At 38.8% G+C, this 21,841-nt stretch overlaps 1 protein-coding gene across 1 annotated transcript in view; it reads right to left on the reverse strand.

Annotated features, from left to right (window-relative positions):
• SPATA16 (spermatogenesis associated 16) overlaps window positions 1-21,841 on the reverse strand; it is a 213,500-nt gene that overhangs the window by 45,643 nt on the left and 146,016 nt on the right. The window contains 2 exon segments of the mRNA XM_059685975.1: window positions 1,585-1,697; window positions 4,840-4,986. Of these exon segments, the coding sequence (XP_059541958.1) occupies window positions 1,585-1,697; window positions 4,840-4,986 (260 nt within the window).

Genomic DNA, 21,841 nt, shown 5'->3' on the forward strand with positions numbered 1-21,841 from the left:
TTTTGTGCACCGGGCCTCTAGTCAATTATATAATACAAAACTCACAAAAAGAAAATTCTTTAAAATTTCCAAGGTACAGGCCTTTTGAAAAATACAGTAGTCCCTCCTTATCCTCAGGAAAATTCTTTCCAAGACCCCCAATGGATGTCTAAAACCCCATGGATAGCATTGAGCCCTATGTAAACTGTTTTTCCATATATATATATATATATATATATATATATATATATATATATATATGAGATAAGGTTTAATTTATGAATTAGGTACAGTAGAGATTAATAACAATTATTACCATTAAAATAGAGCAATTATAACAACATCCTATATAATAAAAGCTTAATATACAAATTGTCCCCTCGGGCGGGCTGTTGACCAGAAGTTTAACCACTGGTTATGATGAGCACTGACCACCAGGGGACAGCGCAGAACATGGCAGGCATCAGCTACATGGTACTGGCAGCGGGTGGCAGTGGAGGTGCTGCTGGCCACGATGGGTCCCAATGAGAGCAGGACCGCAGTGGGATGGTGGAGCAGGTGAGTGGGCAGCCCCAGGCCTTGGTGGGTGTGAGCAGGAGCCTGATCACCCCACTGATTTCCCTGTAGACGGCGACTAGCTGTGGCTCTGACCCTTCCATTACAGAGAAAGGGCAAATAGCAATATTAAAATATTTCTTCTAATTATTTTCCTTTCAATGTGCACAAATCCATGCACTAGGCCGCTAGTATGGTAATAAAAATTATGTGAATGTGGTCTTTCTCTCTTAAAATATCTTATAGTATTGTACTCATCCATTTTGTAATGGCATGAGATGATACAATGCCTATGTGAAGAGAGTGAGGTACTCAGAACAATGTGCAATTTAAAACTTATGAATTGTTTATTTCCGGAATGTTCCATTCAATATTTTTCAATCATGGTTGATCAGAGCTAAACCGTGGCTAGAGGGGGAGGACTATATTAAAAAAGAGGGATCTGCCTTTACAGGCTATTAATGAGAAATTCCTTTTATACCTTATATTTTGTAAATTACCACAGCGTAATTTAGAGCTTGTTTTGTTAAGACTGAAAGTAGAAAGGGCATACTTTTCTTGGAGCAGAGAAAGGAATTAGATATACAAAGGTATACAAAAAAGCAATTGGCAATATTGAGTAAAGCTGAGTTTATTACTGTGGGGTGGTGGTGCCAGCTGAATTCTGGGTAGGTAACAAGATGGTTATATGCAATAGCTCAATTTGTGAAATAGGGAAAATATTGTTTTTGCTAAAATTTTGTTATTGAGTTGAAATGAGAAATTCACTGAAAACTTGAAGTAGATATCAGGAAGACATAAGAAAGGGCTCTTTAAAGAGACACTACCTAGTAAATGTTTAAAATTGCAAAGCATAGCATTGTAAAATATTTTTAAAGATAAAAGGAATAAAATCATTAGCTAAACTTAGGTTTGTTTTGCAAATAAGATTTACTGTGAACGTTTCTAAAATCCCTCAATACTTGCACTATTTGCAGCATAAGCTTTCCATAATTCTAGAATTATTTAATATTGTACATTGGAAAAATATAAAAAAACTCATATACCTACATTCAATTGGGTGCTTCTAATAAAATCCAGTATTGGCAAGATTCGCTTCCCCATTGTCTCCATCTGTCTCACTGTGTCTTCTCTGGTAAGCAGACCGAAGGGAGTTTTATATTCTAAAAATTGTAACAATAGACTTTTATACTATTTTTTTCCCCAGACTTCCATTACAAAATGCTTTCTTTAGCAAGCTATAAACAGATATCTCAATGCTAATAGATATGAAATCTTTAGTATAGAAACCAGTCCTATCCCTGCACCATATGCATAACAATGAAAGATCTATGAGGAGAGAGGCAGAGGAGACATTGCCCTTTAGAGACTATCATTTAGTCATTTTGTTGTGGTCCTGATTGAGAGATCTTAGAGACAGCCTATAACAATTCACCTCTCTCTGCTGAGTATGCTTTGCCTGAATTGTGAAAAAATGTTGTCATAAATGTGTCTGATTCTTGTCTTGTTCCTCCCAGGTATTATTCAAGTGTGCAGATCCCATTGACTTTGAATGTAGCTCAGGGTTGAGATAAATCTCAGAGGATTCAGTGCCAAACAAAACACAAGTCCTTAATTATGTGGGTAGAGCTGAAATAATAAATTCAACCTGGTCATGAATTCATCCCACAAGTTTGAGAACTCGACTCCCTGTGAATATTTTCTTGATATTTTTGAAAGTTTCAACTAGAATTACTGAACACCATTTAACTATAATACTCTTCAAGAGATCTAAGCTCTTGGTTAATTACCTAAGAAAAGAGTGGAACAAATATTAATATAATAGCAGGTAATTAAAGTGATGTAAAGTTGTCATTGGCTGTATTTTTCATTTCATAAAACAATTCTGTTGTATAATTGTCTTCTACATTTGTTTATTTTTTTAACTTTTTAAAAAAATTTCTTTATTAAGTTATTACATATGTGTCCTCATCCCCACATTACCTCCATCTCCCCCCCCCCCACACACACACACTCATACCCTCACCCCCCTGTTGTCTGTGTCCATTGGTTAGGCCTATATGCTTGCATATAAGTCCTTTGGTTGATCTCTTGCCCTTACCTCCACCCTCCCCTACCTTTCTGAGGCAGGGGGTCCCACGGGGGTGAGGCCGACGGAGTCCTATCGAAGCATGCCCAACTCCGGAGACAGGATCAAGACGCAGTCTGAACTTTATTGTTTAAGTACAGGGATATATATAACTTTCTGGACCAATCAGAAGTTTACAACATCCTTAGGGCAACCAATGGTAGGAAAGTTAGGGTACTATGTAGGGGCTCTAGGGGGCTTACTCAGGCGGGCGCTGCCACTTCCTGGTGTGCCGAGGAAGCTTGTATAGGTGGAGTGTGCTCACGCCATTGCATCCGCCACTGCACTGAGATAAATCTCCTGAGCTCTTCCCACACCTTTCCTCTAAGGTTTGAAGGTCTGATCGATCGATGCTTATCTTTCTCTGGATCTGTTTTTGTTCATCAGTTTATGTTGTTCATTATATTCCATAAATGAGTGAAATCATGTGGTATTTTTCCTTTATTGACTGGCTTATTTCACTTAGCATAATGTTCTCCAATTCCATCCATGCTGTTGTAAACGGTAAGAACTTCCTTCTTTTTTACTGCAGCATAGTATTCCATTGTGTAGATGAACCACAGTTTTTTAATCCACTCATCTACTGATGGGCACTTAGGCTGTTTCCAAATCTTAGCTACGGTGAGTTGTGCTGCTATGAACATAGGGGTGCATATATCCTTTCTAATTGGTGTTTCTAGTTTCTTGGGATATATTCCTAGAAGTGGGATCACTGGGTCAAATGGGAGTTCCATTTTCAGTTTTTTGAGGAAACTCCATACTGTTCTCCACAGTCAGTGCACCAGTCTGCATTCCCACTAGCAGTGCACGAGGGTTCCTTTTTCTCCACATCCTCGCCAGCACTTGTCGTTTGTTGATTTGTTGATGAAAGCCATTCTGACAGGGGTGAGATGGTACCGCATTGGCATTTTGGTTTGCATCTCTCAGATGATTAGTGACTTTGAGCATGTTTTCATATGTCTCTTGGCCTTTCTTCTATCTTCTTTCGAAAAGTATCTATTTAGGTCCGTTGCCCATTTTTTAATTGGGTTGTTTATCTTCCTTTTGTTAAGTTGTATGAGTTCCCTGTAAATGTTGGAGATTAAATCCTTATCGGTGATAACATTGGCAAATATGTTCTCCCATGTAGTGGGCTTTCTTGTTGTTTGTTGATGGTTTCCTTTGCTGTGCAAAAGCTTTTTATTTTGATGTAGACCCATTTGTTTATTTTCTCTTTAGTTTTCATTGCCCTAGGAGCAGTATCAGTGAAGAAATTGCTTTGACATATGTCTGAGATTTTGCTGCTTGTGGATTCCTCTAATATTTTTATAGTTTCCCTTCTTATATTTAAGTCCTTTATCTATTTTGAGTTTATTTTTGTGTATGGTGTAAGTTGGTGGTCTAGTTTCATTTTTTTGCATGTATCTGTCCAATTTTCCCAACACAGTTTATTAAAGAGGCTGTCATGACTCTATGGTATGTTCATGCCTCCTTTATCAAATATTAATTGAACATAGTGGTTTGAGTCAATTTCTGGATTCTCTATTCTATTCCATTGATCTATATGTTTGTTCTTGTGCCAGTACCAGGCTGTTTTGAAAACAGTGGTTTTGTAATACAGCTTGATATTTGGTATTGAGATCCCACCTACTTTGTTCTTCTTTCTCAGGATTGATGCAGCTATTTGGGGTCTTTTTTTATTCCAGATGAATTTTTGGAGAGTTTGTTCTAGGTCTGTGAGATATGCTGTTGGTATTTTAATAGGGAGTGCACTGAATCTATAGATTGCTTTGGGTAGGATGGACATCTTGATGATGTTGATTCTACCAATCCATGAACACGGTATGTTCTTCCATCTGTTTATGTCTTCCTCTATCTCCTTTACATTTGTTAATTGATGATGATAAAATGTGTCTTCGTTGAGTGCCCTATGATAGTGTGATTGGGTGAGATGGTTGAGTGAGGAAGGTAGGCACTCTAGGATTGTTCATCCTTGTTGGAATCTTTCCTGGAACCAGAATTCCAGGTATTGTCAACTAACCCACAGAGAAGATTGGCAGTAGTTAATTTTAACCCAACACACATTTTGGGGTTCTCAGGCCCTACTGTATGCTAGGCCTTGTGATGAATAAGACTTAAATAACGTACAATTCCTGCCTTATAATACTATTGAAAGATAGTAAGTCCAGGTGATTTACCTGTAAATGTTGGCAGCTTCCTACTTGATACCTTTTCCAAAAATTTCCCATCTTCTTTGTTTTTGAACCCAAGAGTCAAGAGGTATTGTTGGAGAGAAAAAGATGACCAGTCAACTGTCTGAGGCAACATGTGGAGTCCTTGAAGATCTGAAATACAACAGAAAGAGAACTTTGTTATATTATTATTGTTTTCAGAGCATTTTGTTCCTAGATTCCAGGAGGTATACTTGGACAAAATAAGTACAAACATTAAAGACACAATGTAAAAGCATGCATCAAAAAGTCAAATAGCTGATATATCAAAATTATATTTCATTACTTATATTTTTTTTCTGAAAACATAAACATACACAAGGCATACGAATGTTCCTCTTTCCGCACATTCAAATTGGTAGAAATTTTAGGACCAACTTGCAGCCTCAATATTTTCCTCTGTGACTCTTTTCAAGGGAATTTCATTTTTCTGTTCATAGCTTGAGATGAAAGGCAGTAATGTTATATAAAAGGAAAAAGAGAAATTACCAAGTGAGAATTAAAATATAAAGCTAATTAATTTAGTTACCATCTGCCTAGTTGTAGAAGGAAATTTGAAAATGATAAATGTACTGACTTTTGTAATGAGACTTGGAAATAATTCAAGTGCCATGAAAATGGTTCTAAAACAGACTCAGTTCTTAATGACCATAAAAGCTAATATTTACTGAGTACTTATTCTACCTTCCCTTGTTTGAAGGATTCTGTGTGCATTGTCTTTTGAAATCCTCTTGAAAACTTTACAAAATTGGTGATGTTATCCCCAATAGGAAGTTGAGGTACGCAAGAAGTGACTTGTCTAAGAGCACAGTCTGTATGTGGACAAAGCAGGATTCACACCAGGCAGTCTGACTCCAGAGACCATAGGCCTAACCGCTGCACTCTGGTCACGGCTTGCTTGGCTCTAGATTACTCTTGGGAAAGGGACAAATGTTAGCCATAGAGTCTTGGAACACAGATTCACTTAATTCATTTCCATTCTGAGTAATAAGGTTTTGGTTTATTGCAAAAAAATCTCAAATAAAGGATGATGAGCAGAGAGGTTAATGAGTACTCCCTACTTACCACTGCCAGAAAGGGGGAAATTCCTAATGTCCTGTGATTAAAATTTAGTTAAAGGTCAATTTTTAATGTTGAATAAGAATGCAAAGGGTAATGGTTCAAATAGAGTCTTCTCTATTTATCTGCAATATATTTTTTTAAAAATGGACAGAGTAAATAAACCATGAGTTTTTATTTACCCTCCCCACCCACCCTTCTTTAGCTATAGAACCCTTTGTTAAAACTAAAATTTACTGAGAAGCCCAATATTTAAAGCCAATAAAATTAGAGCAGTTCTCTAGTTATGGTTTGATCTTTCATCTGGTTTGCTCCCTAACTTAGAAGGCCCCAGGACTCCTGGTCATGCTGTTGATGGTGTCTCAGGTTGTCTTATGGAGAGGTCTTTTGCTTCCTGGGTAACTCTGGATGTCCATAGGGTCCTTGAGTGGGTGTGGATAGGTTTTATGGCTGGTCTAACCCCCCAGAGTACATCTAGCTTGTTGAAGTCTTTGGATCCTAAGATCCTGAAGTCTCCTGAGGGTACCAGAAAGGATTCACCTGAGACACGATACCTGCAAGACTTTTAGGCCTACACTGAAGTGATCTTGGAGGTCCCAGAGTCCTGAAGTTCAGAATAGATTAGGGGGTATTGTGCATGGACTGGTGTTGTTAATGGTTTGCAGGAAGCATCTCAAGATTTGGCTTTTTCTGGTGTAGCTCTATTGTCAGTAACATCCAGTTGTTTGAGTGCTCTGTTATATAGATAACATAAAGCCTTTGAGAGTTGACTTCTTCTTATTCATAAATATTTGGTGGCTAAAGAGGAGACCAATGCTAATAGTGGCAGTGATTAAATAATGAGCAAAATAAATGTGAGCATTATATCTAATTTATTATAAAATATGCTTGCAGAAATAGAAGTACTAGTGTTTTCTGTTTATGTTGACCCTCCATGTTTCATTTTATGAGTGTTTAATATATTATTAAAATTAATTTCTAGTAGATGTTTTAAAATGTGAGAGGTCCCTACATACATTTTGTTAAATTTAGAAAATACATTTTTAAAACTATCATTCTTATTCCATTTGTATGCAGAGTAAATTGCAGTTGTGTGAACATTTAGCCTAGCAGGTGGTCTATGACCCAAAATGATGAAACACTTACCAGATGTTGAATCTCATGTAACATTAATTTGAGTGCTAATTGTTCTCAATTTTATGCTCATAAACCTCTACCTACGTCCGAAAAGCCCTGTGCCTCTGATGGATATGAAAGTTAACCAGATTATGTTGTCCTTTGATAGGAAAAGTTGAATTGATTAAAAACATCTTCTTTGCTCCTGTCATGTAAGAAGGAAACTTTGGACAAAAAAATCCTTTAATACATTCCTTTACAATTGATCACAATTGGAGATGAAATTTAGATGACTATGACCAAATTTATTATTAAAAGAGTCAATTTGCAGGTGTGATGCAGTTCCAAATTTTTACCATGAGGGAAACTAATGCTTTAAAAAAGAATATCAAAGATAGATTATGTAGATTAAATTTCTTACAGAAACATAATATTTAATTTTTTCTTCTAAATAAAACATGTCTAACTCTCTGCAAAAGAAGTTAATGAAAGTTTGCCCTTCATTAAAATATTTTATTGTACCACAGGCAGCTGAAACTGACCAATTAGCAGGTCCCCAAGTCATGCATGCTCTTTGACCTTCTGTACTGTTGTGTTCCTCCTCCTCAAAGTCACCTTCTTAAAGTTCAGTGATAGTCTGTTCTCTCTTTCTCTTTGTCTCTCTGCCTCCTGTCTCTGTCTCCATCTCCTTCTCTCTCTCTCTCTCTCTCTCTCTCTCTCTCTCTCTCTCTCTCTCTCTTTTATGTGACTGTGTCTCCCTCTCTTTCCTGCACATACATACATACTGATTCCTGTTTCTCCCTTTCTGCTCTTGCTTTCTCGTTCAGGACTCTGCCAAGCTGTCTCTGGCTCACGAATATGTTCTTCAAACATATACTCGGGGGGAATTTCTCTGGACTGTGGCTTTAGCTAGTACTTCTAACCAAATTCTTGGGAATCAAAGCTATAGTGTTATTTGAAAGTTATCACCAAATTCCAATACAGCATTTCCAAATGCCAACAGAGCAAATGTATTCCTTAAAAGTGATTTTTAAAATCACCACAACACCCCTTGTCCCTACTTTTTACCAATATGCTACAAGGATAACCAGTGTTCACCCCAATTATTCTGGCTTAAAATTTTGAAGCCACTGTTGACTTTTCTTTCCTCTATTTCTTAACATTTAGAGAGACTAAAAAACTAATTAAATATGACCATTGCAATACATGTCCTATTAACCCCTTTCGTTGCATTATCATTGCCCATCCTGGTCAAATTTCTGATCACATAACATCTGGATTACAACCAGCCTCATTGCCTTGCCACCTGTATCATTTTCTGCCAATATATCTCCGCACAAACCCCAATGAGTAGCTCTGGATTGCTGCCTTTGTCATCGTCACATTCATCCTTGGGAACTCCAGTGACTTCTTTCCTGGTATTCAAGGCTCTCAGCCGTGTGCATCTCACCATCTAGTCCCAGTTCCCATGTTTTCTCCAGTATCAACCTTATCAGCTGCTGTGCTGATTCACTAAGTTGTACCAGTCTTTGCTTATTCTGCTTCAGAGTTCTTTTTTGTGCTTTTCTACCCAGAAATACCTACATTTTCTCCCCATTTTGCCTGTATTCAAATTGACCATTATCCTTTTAGATGCACATAATTGAAGTCTCATCTTGTCTATGAAGAGTTTCCTGAATATTTCATTATGCCTTTTAAACTCTTAAAGAACATCTATACTGTCTATACTTTAGACTATAGTTTAGAGTGGCTCTCCTAATGTTTTATGGGGCTATATCTTATCTCCCCAACAAGTTTTCAACTTCTTGAGGATCACATCTCCAAATTATGTTCATGCCCCAAGAACTTGGTGTTTAATCAATACTTGAATTGAATCTAAAAATAAACTTTTCCCAAACCTGAAGTTTTAATAATCCAAATTAAAATATAACTTTAAATAATCAAAATAAATGAAATGTCCAGAGCTTCTGAGATATGGTTTATTTATGCTACTAAAGTTAGAAATAAATATCTCACAGTCTTTGTTCTTCATTTTACTGAAACCTTAAGTAATTTCTGTTCAACTTAGAAAGGGTGAGTGAGGTAAAATAGTCTGTAACAGATAACTCAATGAAGCAGATGTTCAAATAAACAGAGTAACTGCCTGGATGGAAAAATTATTTTCGGATTCAGATTGTATCCTTGCTGCACCTTGTTCTCTGGCAAATATAGAGTCTTAGCCACAAAAGAAAACTGCATTAATAGAGACTGTTTGGTCAGTAACACCAGAAAAGCATCTGCAAAAACATGAGATGTTGATTATAGATCAGTAGACTCATCTATATATTTGAAGGATAACATTATTCGTTACGAAGTTAAAAATCCATAAAGTAAAATTTGAGCTCTCTAGAAGTAAAGTACGAAACATAGATGCCATCATTATTATGGGTATTTTCTGTTGGACACCTCATCATAACCATATCCAGCAGATTGTAAATGAACTTTATAAAGCAATTAAAAAAGTCATAGAGATTTCAGAACTCTTTTAGAAACAAGCAAATTTGTTTAGTGTTTTAGCATCACCGTTCTCTAAGTTTCATTTCCTTTTCATTTTTTGGTGTCTATGTCACTTATCTGCCCTTTGTCCATAACAAAATGTTCTGACATTTTGAGTTAAAGCAAAATTTCATTTTTAAAGGTCCCAATTTCTCAGTGTAAGTTGGGGCCATGTCAGTTTTATATGACTTCTTTTTACTGATCAGTTTCAGAGCTTAACTTCTGCAGTGCCTTTAGAATGCCAACACTTTGTCATTACTTCTTTCCCAGTCATCTCCGAGTTTTATCTTATGCTCCTTTTTATGCCGGTACTTCCATCTTGGAAGTTACCCACCAATTCACACCAGCAAGAAAAGAGCAAAAGGCAGCAACTTTGCAACCCAGTTATTATTATTGTCCCCCCGCCAAATAATAAAATTTTCTAATTTCAAAAACATTGATAGCATATTTTGATTTTTTTATAGCATATTTTGATTTTTGCATTTGATGTATGAGAAAGCTATATAGATAATAGGATACATCAGTGAACAAAACAGATAAAAATTCCTTTGTTTCAGGAACTTATATGCTAGTACTGCCTGAAAAACTTAAGCAAGTCAGGAATTGTGAAAAGACAGAGAATGACTAAATAAATAAGTAAATAAATAAAAGTTCAGTTATGAACTTGAGAGAATACCAAATAAAAAGGCACAAAATTTTGAAAGTAAAAGGATGTGTAAATAAATACCAGAAATCAGAATAAAACTAGTGTTTTTATATTAATATCAAACAAATATATTATAATACAGAAGACATTAAGACCAAAGAGCATAATTATGTAATGATAATTTACAATTCATAAGGAAAGTTTAACAATATTAAAAGTGTATGTACTTTAAGCCAAAACTTAAAAAGTAAAAATTGGCAAAATTAGTAGAATAAATTGACAAATCCACTACCATCATTGATTATTTCAACATTTTCTATATATTAATTAATCAAGCAGATAAAAAATTAATAGCATATCCATCAAGCTTGGTCTAATGGATAAAAAATGCATTTGACAATGAGAAAAGTATATTCTTCTCAAGCATCAGTGTAATGTTAATGAAAGTTAACCATATACTAGGCAATAGGCCAAGCCTTAAAAAATTTAGGAATTATTATAGTTTAGATTATGTTTTAAAATATGATAAAATGAGGTTAAAATCAGTAACAAAGATAAGTAAACATTTCCTAAAATTTAAGCATTAAGAATGACATATGTAAATAAGACCATGGCTCAGAGAAAATTTCATTTTGGAGGTTAGAAAATATATATTTATTGTTGAAAGTTTTACATATGTCTCCTTAGAAAATATTTTAAGATAAAATATAGTAAAACTGTTGTTTTTCCAAATTTGTGGGATGCAACCAAAATCATTCTTTTTTTAAAAAAATTTTGTTTTATTGCTTAAAGTATTATAAAGAGTATTATCTTTACTAAAAATAATGTGCTTAGAATCCAATGAAAGAAACTAGATGATAACAGAATAAGTATCTAAAATGTGAAATAATGGAAAAAATAAATATAACAGAATGGAAGGAAATAAGAAAAAACAAACAAACAAATATACAATAGAGAGGATCAACAGTGCGAAAACATCTAGCAAAATAGTGAATTCCTTTACCTGATAAATAATATTTTAAAAGACCTACAGTAAATATTATATTAAATGGTAAAACTTTAAAAATCTTTTGCTTTAGAATCTGGAACAACATGTGGATGCTTGCTATCACTTCCTCTATTTAACATTGTGTTGTGGTCCTAGCCAGAATAACAGAACAAGAAAAAAGAATGAATGAGTATATGTACTTGAGTAGGGATGTATTCTTAAATGAGACAAAGGCATGTCATTAAAATTTTAAAAAATAACATTAAAATTTAAACTTTAATTCATCAAAAGACAACATAGAAAAGACATGCCTTTGATTGGAATAAGATATAAAATTCTCAAAAAAAATCAATAATAAATCTATTCAGAAACAAAATGACCAAAGGATATGAACATGTCACTTACAGAAATATATAAATAGTAAAAATGCCATTTTTATAAATTTGCAAAATTTTTTGAACAATTTTGTATACCATTTAGGGAAATATAACGATGGGTCAATGAGTGACACAACATATTCAACTTGATTAATAGTCAGGGAAATATTTGCTTTTTAAAAATGTGTAACACCATTTCCCATTCATGGATTGGCAAAATTAACAAAATCTGACATACTAGATTGATGAAGATATATATCAATAGGCACTCTTATACTTGTATTTGGATGGTGATACAAAAAACCACTTTAATAAGCAATTTGGCAATGTATAACAAGTTAAAGATGCTTATGCTTTATGATTCAGAAATTAATTCTATTCCTTAGTGTATGCTTCAGAGAATTTATTGAACATGTGTACAAGAAGACCATACAAAAATGTTCATACCACTTTTGTTTATAATAACAAAATATTTGGAAACAACTTAAATGACTAGTAATATTAGATTTCATATATAAATTTTAAGTAGATCACACAAACCCTGGAAATAAATTAAGTAGAGTATATTGTATAAACATGGACTAATCTTACAAGTTTAATATTGAATAAAAGAAACTTGCAGAAATATGCCAATGGTGAAAATAGCATTTATATGATTCTTAGAAAACCTGGAGGACAATTCTACATATATTTTAAGACTATATACAGGGTGAGGCAAAAGTAGGTTTGCAGTTACACATATGGAAAGTGATACAATCTATAATAATAAAAGGGTAATATGCTAATTAGACCAGACATCATTCTGGATGTCCTTCCTGACAAAGCCGGGGCCGGAGGGAAGCCAGCCAGGCCCCAGGTGCCTGCGGGCAGCCCGGGGGAAGCCAGACTGGGTCCCAGATGACTATGGGTGGCCAGAGGGAAGCCAGCCTGGGTCCTGGTGCCTGCTGGTGGCCGGATGAGGGAAGCCTGGGTCCTGGTGCTGGAGGGAAGCTGGTGCTGGCAGCCAGGGGAAGGAAGGCCTACTCTTGCACAAATTTCCATGCATCTGACCTCTAGTCTATATATCTTATCTAATAAAAGAGAAACATGGTAATTAGCCATAACTTTGCTACCATTCCCATTGGCTAATCAGCGAGATATGCAAATTAACTGCCAACCAAGATGGCGGCCGACAGCCAGGCAGCTGATGTGAACCTGGAGGCTTGCTTGCTCCAGTGACAGAGGAAGCCAGGTTCCCCGCCTGCCTGCTAGGCTCTGAGCTGCTCTCTAAGAAACATTGTTACAAATATAGAAGCTACACAAAACCCCAGAAACCTGCTTTCAGTCAGCTGGGATCTCAGAGCTGGACTCGCAACAAAGTTTCAAATACAGAAGGTAAACAAAGTCCAGAAACCTGCTTTCAGCAGCCGAGGTCTCAGAGCTAAAGACGGCTCTCAGCTCCAGTGACAGCCATAGAAGGTAAATAAAATCCCAGAATAAAAAAGAAAAAAGAAATAAAAGAGAGGTTGGGAGCTTCAGTCACCCACCAGCCTGAAAACGGCCAGGCACCCCAGTGGGGACCCCCACCCTGAAGGGGGTGTGACCAGCTGCTAACAGCCATCATCCCCTCATCCAGGCTGGCCAGGCACCCAAGCAGGACCCCCACCCTGATCCAGGACACCCCTCAGGGCAAACCACCTGGCCCCCACCCGTGCACCAGGCCTCTATCCTATATAGTAAAAGGGTAATATGCCTCCCAGCAAACAGGATCAGTGGAGCAGCAAGGCCTCCCAGTACCAGGATCAGAGGAGCCGTGAGGCCTCCCGAACCCGGGATCAGAGGAGCCGCGAGGCCTCCTGGCACCGGGATCAGTGGAGCCACGAGGCCTCCCGGCCCGGGATCAGCAGAGCTACAAGGTCTCCCGAACCTGGGATCAGTGGAGCTGGGAGGCCTCCTGGCACTAGAATCAGCTGAGCAGCAAGGCCTCACTGCCCCAGTGTCAAGCGGAGCTGCGAGGCCTCCCAGCACTGGGATCAGCGGAGCCGCAAGGCCTCCCGGCCTGTGATTAGCGGAGCCACAAGGCCTCCCAAACCTGGGATCAGCAGAGCTGTGAGGCCTCCTGGCACTAGAATCAGCTGAGCAGCAAGGCCTCACTGCCCCAGTGTCAAGCAGAGCTGCGAGGCCTCCCAGCACTGGGATCAGCGGAGCCGCAAGGCCTCCCGGCCTGTGATCAGCAGAGCCACAAGGCCTCCCGAACCTGGGATCAGCAGGGCCGCGAGGCCTCCGGCACTGGGATCAGCAGAGCCACGAGGCCTCCTGGCCCCTGGAGCAGTGTGACAGGGGGCAGCGCCCAAACCCCCTGATCGCCCTGCAGCTCTGTGTGTGACAGAGGGTGGGGTCACAACCTCCCTATCTACCCTGCTCTGTTCATGACAGGGGAAGGCGCCCCAACCCCCTGATCGGCCCTGCTCTGTGAGTGACAGGGGGCAGCACCCCAACCCCCCAATTGGCCCTACTCTGAGCGTGACTGAGGGTGGCATCGCAACTTCCTGATCCGCCCTGCTCTGTGCATGGCAGGGGGATCTCCCCAACCCCCTGATCGATGCTGCTCTGAGCCCGACCAGGGGCTGCAGGGCAGGCACCTAGGGATTAGGCCTGCCCTCTGACACCCGGGAGCAGGCCTAAGCCAGCAGGTCGTTATCTCCCGAGGGGTCCCAGATGGTGAGAGGGCACAAGTGGGGCTGAAGAATACCCACCCCCCACCAGTGCACAAATTTTTGTGCACTGGGCCTCTAGTATATATATAAAAGCCTAAGCAACCATTCGACCATTTGACTGCTGGCTATGACGTGCACTCAATGCACAGGCATGGAAACATGGAACAGACTGATGAATCTCAGAAAAAAGAGGATTGGGGGGAGGGCGGGAAGAAATTAACCAAAGATCTTATATGTATACTAGAGTCCTGGTGCATGGATTCATGCACCGGTGGGGTCCTTTGTTCTGGCCTGTGGGGATCAGATGGAATCTGTGCACTGGGCCTCTGACATCTCCTGTGGGGTCCCAGATTGTGAGAGAGTGCAGGCCAAGCCGAGGGACCCCACCAGTGCATGAATTCATGCATTGGGCCTCTAGTAATTAATAAATAATAATACAGGAATAAACTCTGTGTTTCATGTTCTCATAACTGTAAACCTACTTTTGTCCCAACCTGTATATCATATATAGTGAAAGTGTAACATGCAATTTGACTGAACGGCGGAATGACCAGTCAGCGGGGGGCAGGGCCAGTGAGCAGGTGGCGCCAGGCCAGCCAAGGCACGTGCCAGCGGGCAGAGGGAGGGGATGGTGATAGGGTGGGGGGGCAGTGGCGACCAGCGGCTGTGCGATGTGGGCTGGCGCCATCCCCTGATTTCCCACCCAGTCACCTCCTGCAGAGAGAGGCCACTGGCAACCACAGGGGGATGATTTGGGGTGGGGCCGGCCGCTTGCTGTCCCCAGATTGGCCCGCCGGGGTAGCCTCCTGCAGAGGGAGGTCAGACTGTGGCTTAGGCCCCTGGGGAGTGGGCCTAAGTTGGCCGTTGGACATCCCCTGAGGGCTCCTGGACTGTGGGAGGGCACAGGCCGGGCTGAGGGACCCTCCGAATGTATGAATTTTCATGCACCAGGCCTCTAGTGTGTATATATATATATATATATATATATATATATATATATATATATATCTCCACATAATGTCATGTGTAAGAGTGATAAACATTGGAAATTGAAAAAAGTGTTCCACCTATAATAGCATCAAAAATAATACAATAATTAGAAATAAACGTAACTTAGCAAGTTAAAGACTATATACTGAAATTTACAAAACATTGCTGTAAGAAATTAGAGAATAGGCAGAAAGACATCTTGTGTTTATAAATTGGAAGGCTTTGATATTCAGATATCAATAATACCTAAAGCAATCTAGAAATTCAATTCAATCCCTATCAAAATCCCAAGTTTTTTTGCAGAAATAGAAAAGTCCATTTTAAAATTCATAGGGAATCTTAATGAACCCAGAAGAGCCAAAACAATCTTGAAAAAGAACAAAATTGGAAGTCTCACACTTTCTGATTTCAAAACTGACTACAAAGCAATAGCAAGGAAAAGACACACATATAGACTAAAGAAATAGAATAGAAATCCCCAAAATCAACCCTTACATATATGGTCAAATGATTTTTGACAAGATTCTCAAGATCATTCAATGAGAAAGGTCAGTCTTTGTAATAACTGATTCTGGGAAAACTGGATATCCACATGTAAAACAATGGAGTTGGACACTTACCTTACACTATATATAAAAATTAATGCAAAGTGAACCAAGGACTGAATGTAAAAGCTAAAACTATTAAAAATTTAGAAGAATACACAGGCTCCATGGCATTGGAATCAGCAATGATTTTTAAACATGATACAAGAAGCACAGACAACAAAAGAAAAAAGTAGATATGTTGAAGGTCATAAAAATTTAAAACTTGTTCATCAAAGGACACTATTAACAGAGTGAGAAGGCAACCCATGAAATGGGAGAAAATATTTGCAAATAATATATCTCATAAAGGGTTAATATCCAGAATATATAAAGAACTCCCACAACTCAACAACAAAACATGGGAGAAGATTTGAATAGACATTTCTCCAAAGAAGATATGCAAATGGCGAATAAGCACATAAAAAGATGCTCAAAGTTACTAATCATTAAGAAGTGCAAATCAAAACCACAGTGAGATACAACTTCTCACCCATTAGGATGGCGATTAAAAACAAAACAAAATAAAAAAACAAGTGTAGGCAAAATATATATACCATATGACTCAGCAATTCTACTTCCAGTCCTGTTTTATTTATATATATATATATATATATATATATATATATATATATATATATATAGAGAGAGAGAGAGAGAGAGAGAGAGAGGGAGAGAGAGAGAGTCAACATAATAGCTTTTTTGGTAATAGTCACAAACAACTCAAGTGTTCATCATTAGCAGAATACTTATATTAATTTTGGACTATTCACATAATGGAATATTATATACCAATAAAAATGAACCAACTAAAGCCTTTTGCAACATAGATAAAGTTCATAAAATATTGAGCAAGAAGAGTTAAATATAAAAGAATATCTACTTTATGATTTCTTATTTACAATGTTTCAAAGCAGGCAAATTAAAGTTCAGGGTTTAGAAATGCATAGTTAGGTGTTAACTCTATAAAGAAAAGTAGGAAGTTAGTATTCTAAGACTCAGGACAGTAGTTACTTTGGTGAAGAGTAGAGAGTGGTTTTTGGATTGGGAAGAGGCCAGTTGAGGATACATGAAGAGCTGGCAATGTTTTATTTTTTGATTTGATGCTCATCTAATCTAATAAAATAGAAACATGCAAAGTGACCATATCTTCGTTACACCCCAAGCCACGCCCTCCAGCCAATTAGAGCATCTATATGCAAATTAACCCAACCAAGATGGCGGCCAGCAGCCATGGAGCTGGAGCAAGCAGGAGGCTTGGTTGACCCGGCGATGGAGTAAGCCAAGCTTCCTGCCTGCCCTGGTCGGCTGTGGCCTCCACTAAAGGCAACAAAGTTTCAATTATAGAAGATAAATAATTCCCAGATACCTGCTTCCAGAAAGCCTCCAATGGAAGCTTGAGTGGCTGGGGGCCATGGCCAGCCTGCAAACAGCGATTAGCCTCTCACCCAGGTTGGCCAGGCACCCCAGCGGGCACCCCACCCTGAAGGGGCTGTGGCCAGTCTGCAAACAGCCATCAGCCCCTCACCTAGGCTGGCCACACCGTCATGGGGTGAGGGTCCCCGCTGTGGAGCTTGGCAGCCTGCAAACAGCCATCAGCCCCTCACCCAGGCTGGCCAGGCACTCCAGTGGGGACCCCCACCCTGAAGGGGCTGTGGCCAGCCTGCAAATAGCCATCAGCCCCTCACCCAGGCTGGCCAGGCACCCCAGCAGGAACCCCCATGCTGAAGGGGCTGTGGCCAGCCTACAAACAGCCATCAGCCCCTCACCCAGGCTGGCCACACCCTCAAGGGTTGAGGGACCCTGCTGGGAGGGGTTTGACAAGCCTGCAAACAGCCCTCAGCCCCTCACCCAGGCTGGCCAGGCACCACAGCAGGGACCCCCGCCCTGAAGGGTCTGTGGCCAGCCTGCAAACGGCCCTCAGCCCCTCACCCAGGCTGGCTAGGCACCCCAGCAGGACCCCCACTCTGATCCAGGACACCCTTCAGGGCAAACCAGCCAGTCCCCACCCATGCACCAGGCATATAATAAAAGGGTAATATGCAAATTGACCCTAACAGCAGAACGACTGGGAATGACTGGTCACTATGACACACACTGACCACTAGGTGGCAGACTCTCAATGCAGAAGCTGCCCCCTAGTGGTCAGTGCACTCTCACAGGGGGAGCTCTACTCAGCCACAAGCCAGGCTGATGGCTGCCAGCACAGCAGTGATGGCAGGAGCCTCTCCCACCTCCTCAGCAGCGCTAAGGATGTCCGACTGCAGCTTAGCCCTGCTCCCTGCTGGCAAGTGAACATCCCCCGAGGGCTCCTGGGCTGCCAGAGGGATATCTGACTGCCAGCTTAGGCCCAATCCCCCCAGGGAGTGGGCCTAAGCCACCAGGTGGACATCCCCTGAGGGGTCCTGGACTGTGAGAGGGCACAGTCCGAGCTGAGTGCACAAATTTTAGTGCACAGGGCCTCTAGTTCTGTAATAAGTAGTTAAACTGTGCATTTGTTTTATGAATTTTTATATACTAGTATGTGTAATGTCTCACAATAAAAACATTTTTAAGAATAAATAAAAGAAAAAATACAAATGCTTTGATGAGGCTTTGTTTTAGGTGTGAAATGCAGTGATTTTTTGTGGACCCCAAGAAACACCACTAGAGTGTAAGTTAACTGTGAGTCAACTATTAAAGCAGAAAAAAAAAATAGGACTCAAATGCTGAATATGAAAAACTAAATTTAAAAAAGGATCACACTACAAAATGGAAATTTCTAATTTTGTGCCAAATCCACATGTGGAATTTAAAATTGAGAAAGTAGAGACATTGTTTTATATGATTGGGAGTGCAGTCTTTAGGGATTTTAATGCTCTGCTGCATGATTTATTAGCTGGCAGTGCCTAATGATTGGCGATAATATTACTACAGAGTGGCTGATTAGACAGCATAAGTCCATATTTCAGGAAAAAATAAAGTTTTAATATATATACCTCCTACTCCCTGAATTAGCTCTGTCTGTTTTGAAATGGTTATGAAGTGTTGTTGTTTTTTCCAGACTGGAATAACTGGTAATGGATAATACAAACTTGAGAAACTAGTAAAGCGACCAAGTCCAACATTTTACTATTTTAAAAATAGAGACTTTAGCTCCATATATGAGGATTTTGTTACTTTGGAAATAATTCTCTGTTTCTAACAAAAATTCTGTGGTGCAAATATGAGATGATTTATCATCTTTATAACCAATCTGACTGTAACCCTTTCATAATAATATTGGGGATGTAGTTTCTTGAATTCCATAACCACTTCTATTTGAGAGAAGAACTCACAAAGAGGAAAATAGTCTGATCTAAAAAACTCTGGATCATGATAAAATTATAATATTTTAAAAAGAAAGAATAAAATGAGAAAATTTAACTTCATGTTTTAGAGAGCATAAGAATGTATTATCCTTACTGGTAAATGATGACTGTACAAGCACAAGGTTATACATTTCAGTGAAAAGCAATTTTTAAAGGTCTATTTTAAAACAATGTATTATTCCTCTGAACAGACATATTTACTCTTGGGAGTTAAATTACATTGAAAAGACAAAATATAACTCCATCCACCTAAGTGTTAAAGTAATTGATATCTTATCCAGAAAACTTTTTTAATAAACATTACTAACCACAAATCCATTACTGAATATTTATTTATTTAGCAAATAAATCTTGATATTTTCATCAAGAGAAGACAGGATATGCTTATTGTATTACTTTATTATTATTAAAATACAACCATGCGAGAATAAGAATTATACAGAATTGCATCACTTCGTTGGCATATATGAATAAAAATCTCAAGAAAAATCTTTATAAGTGAAAACATAATAATTCTGGGGTTGGTGAATTATTATTTGTTTTATATACTCTGACTATTCTGCATGAATCAAACTGGATTTTTCTTTAAATAAGAAAAATGGATAGCTACACTGCTAAAAAATTCAGTAATCTTTTCTCCATGAAACATAATACAATACAATTCTATTATAATATGGATTTAAGATTTTGGTAGGTATCACTATATTCCAAAAATAGCAAAGGATGCACAGTGTGTTCCTAAGGATGTATAAGTCTGGTTGCCCCACAAGGCAAATTTGAATTTTAACGTTCCTTCATCACTCTCACAGAGCTTATCAGGGCAATAGAATGGGTTTTTTTTTCTCATTATAAATCACTAATTTATTTGGTTATTCAATAAAAATAAATTAAAAATATTTAAGGCTATATACATTTAAAAAAGACTTTATTTTTATAGTTTTCCCCTTTGAATCTGTTTTTCATGTGGAAATCCCTGACAAGGGGGACTGTGAATTGGGAGCTGGCTAGAGAGAATACACCACCTGGGGGATCTCTATCGTAAGAGCTCTTCCTGCTCATCACTGCCACTTCTGCCAGCTATTGCTGGGCTCACGGCACTGTCATGAGATCAAGGAGTAATGAATTCAATACTATCTAGGCTCGATGAAGGTGACCTGGAGTTGGGCAGAATTTCTGAGTTGGAGGTTTGTCTGCCAGCCCCTGCTGGGGGAATTAAATGTGTTAGTCTCCAAGTTTTAATGATAATAACTACTTATCCAGGAAAACTTTGATAGGTAGACTCCTCATCCAAGATCTTTGAGGTACAAATATTATGACCTTCATTGTTGACTGTTTATTTAGATGATCTCTATACTTTAGAAATTCTTACTACGGCTTCAATTTCTCTGGCTGCCATGAAAACTACTTAATTGTGTTCTATCTCTCATGGAGCACCAGTGTCTCTCCTGAAATGGTATCTTTCTGGGTGGGTCCAAACAAATGTGCATGAGAGCATCCATCTGTAGTTGCCTGCAGAAGGACGAGTGAATGAGAGGGAGAAGAGACTGTGCACAGACTCGCAATATTCCTGAGGATCGAGTTGATTGCATATGGAGGCGTGTTTATTCAGTCACTAAGTTCTCATGAATTCATTGTGTACCTTGTAGTTGGAGTAGTAAGCTGCTTACTTGTTTTGATGTAGGGCAGTGAAGCAGTGACTTAGTTAGAATAAAGCTAATTGATTCAACAAACAATGACCCCCAAGTCTCAGTGATCTACAGCAAGAGAATTTTGTTGTTTGCTCCTGTGGGTATTCAGTGGGTGACTTTCCACATATTCATTCAGGGATCCAAGCTTCTGTTTTGTGGCTTCTTTAGTTTCATGGTCCTATCCACTTAGTCAGTGGCTAAGGAAAGAGAGCTCTGTATGGTAGGTATGGTAGGGTATTATGGGCCAGCCCTGGAGGTGGCACACATTATTTCTTTCCATATTCCATTGGCCATTATTTAGTCACAAGCCTTACATAACTGTAAGGAAGGCTGAAACATATTCTAGTTGCATGCATGAGGGGGAAAATAGTTTGGTAAACACCTGGTCAGTCTTTCCCATTTTTGGTGGCAAGGATTCTATTTCCAAATTGCTCCCGTGTCTGTTTTCTCCTCTATCATTCATTAGAGTCAGCCTTCCACTGCACAATTAGAACTTAGGTTTTAATTGAAAATATTCTTTAGACGAGAGGAAAGATATATCCTGAAATATAAATTAATAAAGTCAGATCCTTTCTTAGGAGCAGGTATAATCTAGCACTGCCTAGAATAGCATCTAGAATATATGTACTCAATAAGTGGTGAATATATGAATAGATGAACAAACTGCCCATCTTCATTGTAGATCCTCTTCTTGTCCTGAAGATCTTGGGATTCTGGTGTATGAAGAAAGGGAGAAGAGAAATGGAAGAATAACATAGCAAGTCAAAGAGAGGGCTAAAACTATCTCCAATATCTAATAGAGAAGAGAGGATTTCTAGTGTTAAGATTCAAAAGGCGACTGGATTCACAAACCAGCATTCTGTAAAGAGAAGCAATCTCAAGAGAGTGGCTCTAAGCTGGGCCAATGTGTATGGCAGGGATGGTTTGGTGTGTATATATA

The sequence above is a fragment of the Myotis daubentonii genome, chromosome 3 (genome assembly GCF_963259705.1).
Source record: "Myotis daubentonii chromosome 3, mMyoDau2.1, whole genome shotgun sequence".
In the NCBI taxonomy this organism is placed as follows: domain Eukaryota; kingdom Metazoa; phylum Chordata; class Mammalia; order Chiroptera; family Vespertilionidae; genus Myotis; species Myotis daubentonii.